The 7,500-nt window shown below is 41.3% G+C and overlaps 1 protein-coding gene across 4 annotated transcripts in view; it reads left to right on the forward strand.

Moving 5' to 3' along the window:
• LOC137975953 (uncharacterized) overlaps nt 1-7,500 on the forward strand; it is a 36,003-nt gene that overhangs the window by 17,068 nt on the left and 11,435 nt on the right. For all 4 annotated transcript variants that reach the window (XM_068823170.1, XM_068823172.1, XM_068823171.1 and 1 more), the window contains 5 exons: nt 1-195; nt 1,608-1,700; nt 2,368-2,431; nt 3,391-3,548; nt 6,823-6,967. The exon at nt 1-195 is cut by the window's left edge and continues 113 nt beyond it. In XM_068823170.1, coding sequence (XP_068679271.1) covers nt 1-195; nt 1,608-1,700; nt 2,368-2,431; nt 3,391-3,548; nt 6,823-6,967 — 655 coding nt within the window. The remainder of the gene's footprint in view (nt 196-1,607; nt 1,701-2,367; nt 2,432-3,390; nt 3,549-6,822; nt 6,968-7,500) is intronic.

Consider the following 7,500-nt stretch of genomic DNA (forward strand, 5'->3'; position numbering starts at 1 on the left):
ATGAAAATAAAAGATAACTTCACTGCTAAAAACACTGGCGGTGCTCTCAAGGTATCATTCCCCGAGAAGTTCTATAATGTTAGCAAGGGAGGCCTCACGGGTACATACACGACAGTCCAGCTCCACCTTCACTGGGGAGACGACAATAGCAAAGGATCGGAGCATACCGTAGACGGAAAAAAATATGCGGCTGAGGTAAGAGAGCAGGAGCTTCAAGTGTTTTTGACCTTTTCTTTTTTATTGCTTTTTCGTATTCGTTTTTTTTTAGAGCAGTTTTCAATCGAGTGTCGTAAAACAAATTACTTCGGAAGGTGCCAACAGCGCAATTCGTAGGAATTCTACCGATGTAAATTGCTCAAAACGGGGGAAATATCCCCCTCTAACTATGCAACTTTAAGTATCAAATAAGAATTCAGTTTTTATTGTTTTGCACTATTTACAAATATATCAACATTACAATACATTACAAGAACAGAAAAAAAAAGAGAGTAAAAGCAAATTGCACAAATTTTGAATAGAAAATTAAAAGGCGCGCAGTGACCGTGAAAGTAGCTTAAGTTTTCGAGTTGGTCACTGCCACGAGCAATCAGTTGGCATAAACACGTACATAATTTTCCAAAATAAAATGCAAAATGAGTCATTACAGGAGTCCGTAACCCAAAAGTCTCGATCTGCGACGGAATGCAGCCCATCACATTCTCTTCCACAGAGTCCGCTTTTCTTTTGGTAAGCACCAAGAACACGGACTCTGGCAACTTCCATTTTATTCGCAGTCGTAGTGAAGGTCCATTTTTGTAACCGTTGACAGCCACTTTTGGTTCAAATATCTGACATGTCTGAGCGTGCGAAGACGAGCCGGAAGTTCGTGATTTGCGGACATCCTGCCTTGGAGATGGCCAGAGTCCCTGTTCTTTGTGCTGAGGCCAAAAGAAAAGCGGACCCTGGGGACGAGATGGGGCCCATCAGTTTTCGGTATCAGCCATTTTTTATCTATTTTCAGCACGGCTACTGATAGATTTTTGAGGGAAATAAACGTAGCGGTATGGTTTCCTTGCACGATTCATGATTTTGCATCCCTCGTGGGGCTTCTTGCAATTGGTTGCAGACCAATCAGAGAGACTCTGGTCATCCGTCCCAATCTGATTGGTCATAATTTGGCGGGACCCGTATTCTAAATTTAGATAATACAGTAAACTGATGGGCCGAGGACAAACGAGAGAGATCGACACTTCCGGGTTATGGGCTTCTATTATTAGAAATCATATATGTATTACGTCTATAAAAATCATAATTTATGGAACGTGATAATAAAATTAACAAGCTATAGGCAGATCGGACTACACTTAAGAGACAGATTAAGTAGTTACGAAAATCAGTTTGTATTGTTTGTCAAATAGCATGTAATTCAAGCTTTTTGCGAGCTAAGTAGTGAGATAACAGGTGTGAGAGCAAAGCCAAGTATAATTTGTCGGCACGCGATTTTCAAGCATGGAAACAACTCAGTTTATCACTCGGACAAAGGTGTGACTCTGGCTTTAGTTTTACTGCCAGCAGCGAAGGAATTGTGAGAATCGTCTACACGCTTTGATTTTACTTCACTTTTGCAGTTGCATTTTGTTAGCTACAACACCAAATACAGTGACCTTGGTGCTTCTCTTAGCCATGCAGATGGAGCCGCCGTTCTTGGTGTCTTAATTGAGGCATGTAGTTCTTATTTGTTTTCTCATAAAGAGGTTATAGAGGCCTTTAGATTGCATTTTAAGTTATTTTCATTGTCAATAATGATAATAATAATGATGATGATGATGATGATGAATTTTAATACTATCTAGCGCTGGGGCACTGTCAAGTCAACTCATCAAATCATCTAGATGATATGTCGAAAGCCTGGCAGCGTAGTTTTGTTTCTTGTTCGCAGAGGTTTACCAGTTTCAGCTCCTGGACTCCTTCAATTTGACTACTGTGTGTTTTGCTCTTATATGGTCTCATCGATCAAAGTCCATTCAGAAGATTACCCCAAGCTGACCACATTGCTGAAAAAAAGGCCAGACCACAACACCGGGATCCCATGCCCTACTCTTTTCGACTAGTCAGTGTGGGATATTTAACGTCCCACAGAGTTTATGAAAATTGAAGTGTTATAGTCCTTGTCAGAGAAGACTTGAAAGTCTAACCATTTGCGAATGACAAAGGCATCACTTTCTCCTCAGTTATTTTACAACCTTGAGTGTTGGTCCGGCCGGAGTCCAAGTCACAGCCTCAAGCATGGTATCCCGGTCCTTAGCCAACTGGGCTACGGGCTTATTGTATATACAGGTTATCATAGGAAAGATGTATGTTTTTGAAATCAATTTGATCTAAATACAGGTTGGAGGCGAAGACAACGACGCCTTTTCATTCTTTGAAATTGCCAGTGATTTAACCAAAGCAAGTAAGTAGCCAAAGTGTTTCGTCTGGGAACTGGGACAAATTGTTCTCAGCAGGCATTTGTCAGGTCTCTGTTGGTTGTCAGATAATTGGCTAACTTTGGTCCCTTCGATTTGATATAACCACTAAATAAGGTGACCAGACCAAGTCTTCTAGCGCTGGTGCACTAATTGGGGACACTGTACCTTCAACTCAGATCCACTGATGGTTTTTGAGGAGAGTGGAAAACCGGAATGCCCGGAGGAATTCGTCACAGAGAAGAGTAGATAACCGGCAGCAAACTCAGCCCACATAGAGCATTGAGTCAGGAAATCGAAACCGGGCCACATTGGTGAGAGGCGAGTACTCTTACCATTGCGCAATCCCTGCTTCCAAATATCTCCTTTTTTTTCTTACGTTAAGGACAGTGCCTACTATTGTTATTGCGCATACGTTCTGCGCATCTCCAGATACTCGGATTTCCTATCGCCGATTCTTACTAATACAGGGATATTAGTAGATCTTAGTGGTGTACTCTTGGTATCCAAAAAGAAAAATGGGGGTAACCATGTATTTTTGAGAGATAATTAAGCTTCAATTTGAGAAAAAACGCCATACATTGCTTTGTATTTTAAAGCTTTTCACAAATATTATTCGTGAATTATCTTTGAAAAATGCGTGGTTACCACCAATTTTCTTTTTGGATTTCAATAACACTTGTTAAGATCTACATCACATCGGGGCAAAATTATCTTTAAATAGTAGGCACCATCCTTAACGAAAGCCATGTCTCACGAGACTCAGTAGCCGCTACAAGCCTTTCCCTGCAAGCCATTATACCGCGTTGGATACCTAAGAAAAAATACAACTACTAGCAACTACTACTATGTTGAAAGCCTATCTATACCAGCCAAACGACTGTCCCTTAAACTTCAGATAGATTCCTCGCTATGCCAAAACGTCTTGTTCTACTTATTTCCTCAGAAACCAACACAACAATAAAGCCATTCAAGTTTGAACCCATCTTGCCTAAGGACAAGACAAAATACTTTCGGTACCAAGGTTCCCTGACCACGCCAACATGCAACGAAGCAGTCACATGGACAGTTTTCAAAGACCACGTCAATATATCACAAGGCCAGGTAACCCGTCTGCCGAATTAAGCGCAAAAATGTGGATAATAAATAGCTTAATAGATGTTTTGGTGTGTAGTATTGCTGAGTATTTCTACTCTACTCGTTGTTTGTATTTTGACTCGCCCTAGCGGGCGTCGTCAAAACGCAGCACAACTCGTAAAAAGAGTCTGCGATACTACGCATCAAAACACCTAATAAAATATATATGGCACACTTAGCTGCATCCAACAACCTCGGACCCTGCTTTCCAATTATGCGCAGAAAGGACCGATGCAAATCCAATTCATTTTCAAAGGGATCGAATAATAATAATAATAATAATAATAATAATAATAATAATAATAATAATAGTAACAACTAGAACGCTAAGGTGGTGTATCACTACCTGCTGATAGGAGAAACTCCAGTGGCAACTACTGTGATATAGCCTTATAACAGTAATAATAATGATAATAATAATAATAATAATAATAATAATAATAATAATAATAATAATAATAATAAAAGAGAGGTTCATTGGACAGCAGTTTGGGAGGCACTGCCATCGGAGAAAGGCAGGTCATACAAAATCTGAAGAAGGGAGAAACTTACAAGTTTTTGGGAGTTTTAGAAAATTCTAAGCAAGAGGACAGCTCTGTTCTGTGGGGAGCTTCAAAGGTTTGCTTGCAGAGACTGTCAATTATATGGTCGAGCCCCCTATCGGACTTCCACAAAGTCTTAGCATCTAATCAATACGCACTACCAGTTGTCACCTACCCTATGTGGACACTAACATGGCCGCTCGCAGATCTACAACAACTCGATCGCGAAGCTCGCAAGATCATCAAAGAGAATGGAGGCTACCATCCACTCGGTTCAACCGAGTTGCTATACCTACCAAGGAAGTGTGGAGGCCGGGGACTGAAGTCGTTTGAGAGCCTGTATAAGCAGACCAAAGTCAAGACCACAATGAAGCTGTACGCAAACGAAGATCGAACGATGAGTTTAGTGCGCGAGTTTGAAGAGAAGTGCGAACGAGCAGGAAGAAGATCACTCGTAAAGGATGCCAAGAAATTTGCTTTGGAAATGGACATTACTCTGGACCTTGCATACCCAGATCCCAAAGCGTTGCAAACTGACTCAGGTGAGGAATCACATGTTAAAGGAGTAGGGAGAACATTACGAGCGAGAGAAGAAGAGAGAAGCATGAAGGAAGTAAGAGAGCAGAGGTGGCAAGGAAAGCTGTTCGGAGAAAGATGGGATGATGACAAAGTTATTGACTGCTTCACTTGGCTTAGTAAGTGGAAGTCTGCACCTGTGCATACTGTTGCTGGAATCTATGAGTTATACCAGCAATTACTCCCCACTAAGCTGTACCACCAGAGCAAGACGAAGACGCTGACCACCTCGGATACCACGTGTCGTATGTGTGGAAAAGGGCCTGAATCTATGGCCCACGTGATTAGCGGATGTGGTACCTTGGCACAGACTAAGTACATGCAGAGACACAATGCAGCCTTGAAAATCCTTTTCTTCGAGTTCCTGAAAGACTTAGATCTTATCCAGTGTATCCCCCCTTGGTACTCTCCAGTCTCACCTAAACCCGAGTACAAGAATGACCGAGCGTGCGCGTACTGGGATGTCCCAGTATTTGCTGAAAATACAGAAGTCAGGGCTAACAGAATTGATGCGAGAATTGTGGACAGAAAGGAGAAGAAGGTGATCCTTATTGAGATGAGCTGCCCTTGGGTTTCCAACAGAGAACAGAAGGAACAGGAGAAAACTGACAAGTATGCGCCGTTGAGATGGGAGATGCGCCAACAGTTCCCCGGCCACACTATCACACAGTTTAATGTGATAGTTGATGTACTAGGAGGCTACTCTATGGAGACGGCGGAGAAAGTTAGGAACTTTTTAGGTTTGGATAGAGGGAACCAGGTTTTGTTTAATATGCAGAAGGCAGTTTTATCGTACACCCTAAACATAGCAAGGTCATTCAAGGTTTCGACGAGTTATTAAGGAATATAAACTCTTGTTCCTTTCTCAAATGTTGGTTCGTTAGTTATTACCAATTGGTTTGTAAATAGGTTTAACAGTAGGGATTGTTACACAATAGTGCCTTTTCCTACTTATATTTGTAAGCATACTTACGTACTACATACTGCATAATAATAATAATAATAATAATAATAACAATAATCACTTTTTTTAAGTCTCAAGGTTATTTAGCCGAGTGCAAGTGCTCTACTAATTGAGGAAACCACAAATCAACTCAAAAAATGTTGATTTTTGAGGAGAGGGGAAAACCAATTTCCTTAGTTTAGATAGTCAGAAGTGAAATCCCAGAACCGATTCTTTTTAGCATCAATAAATCTTACGATTGCATGAAAAGTCTGGGCCATTGGGGAAGAGTTAATTAATCTTCTTTCTGTGATAGTTTACCGTGCACACAGTGAAACAATAACTTAAAAATCCTAGGCAGGATACCAACTTTCGAGACCATTTGGATGCTCTAACCACTGAGGTACTGAAAGAACTGGGAAGCGACTAATTGTTGTTTTTCCATTCGCGTGCAAACAACATTGTGAGGTCATGTAAACCGCGAAAGCTTCAGATCTAAATATTCGTGTATTATTCCAAGTAATTTTGTCAAAGACTGTAGGTCGTGGACAATGTGTCCCGCTGGTCTGCATGCGCGGCCTACAATTTTTTTAGATCCAACAATAGATGTTTAATGTGTAAAGTGCCCGTGGGAAGTATGGGAAACCAGTTGCTTGGTGACCGGTAAGGCAGAGTCCTGGCCCAACGTTAAATACCATGAAAACCTATTCTTGGGTTTCATTCACGTGATCAACAGATATGTTTTTCAACGAAAACAAAAGAATCGGGAGCGGAAATCCAACATGGCCGCCGTTTCATTGTTTCGGGACTCTAACATGGGGGGCCGCGAGGTCACGTGAAAACCAAGACCTTAACCAAAGGTCAGCACTAATCAGGCTTCGAGCAACCGGCCTCTGGTCCTTTTTACTCTCATACCTTAATTGAACGTCGATTGTTGCAAATCAACTAGATAAGCACAAAGATAGCTGCCATTCTGATTCAAAGGTTCTGTCAAAGGCTCTTAAACAAGGGTGTTAGCGTTTGGCAACCAACCATAGAAGTGTATTAAGGTGTTCGGTAGACAAATGAGTAAATATATATGACTTGACGTTTCGGTGGAACATTATTTTTGTGTGCAATAACGTGACTTAGCTATTAACTACTGTACTGATTTATTGTTAATTTAATTTATTTTATTTAGATGGACCTACTTCGCAGTCTCAAATATGACAGCGGTAAACCGATGGTTAATAATTACCGTCCAGTGCAGAAACTCTACCAACGCAAAATTACTGCTAGTTTCGTGGTCCCTACAAACGCTCCAGCAAGCACCGCTGTGACCACAGGTAGCCGCGCATCCGAGATCAAGATAACCGCTGTCTTGGTGGTGTCAATGTTGCTAGCTTTCCTTTTCTTGCGTTAGTTGAAGCTCATATCAGAATGGTTCACAAGGGGTCGCTTGAGTTGTTTTTAAAGTTCCATTTGTCAAGACCAGAAGAGATTTTTCAACCCTTGCTTTCAGCAATTGAGTTATTGCAGTCTGAGGTCGACTATTTTCTTTTTTTAGGTTTAGCTTTGTTTTGGAAATAAATATTTGCTGGGATGACTTGTCGTCTCCTTTTGTCACGCGAGCATTTGACAGTTTCGTGTCGCCACGTTTACTTATCTTCCTGTCATTTTCCCGTATCTTTGCTATAAGCGATCCGTTTAAGTAGCTGATAAGCTGATAACTGGCCTATACAGAGACTTGAAACTGTTTTTCCCGCAATCGCTTTTGCTGTGGGGTAAGTTTTCTTAAAGAAGTCGGTTTATTGACAAAACGGCATCATCCACCCTCTCCTCCCCTACCAGAAAACTACCATGAGAATGTTAGGCCGGG

This window comes from Montipora foliosa, chromosome 11 (assembly GCF_036669935.1).
Source record: "Montipora foliosa isolate CH-2021 chromosome 11, ASM3666993v2, whole genome shotgun sequence".
NCBI classification, from domain to species: Eukaryota; Metazoa; Cnidaria; class Anthozoa; order Scleractinia; family Acroporidae; genus Montipora; species Montipora foliosa.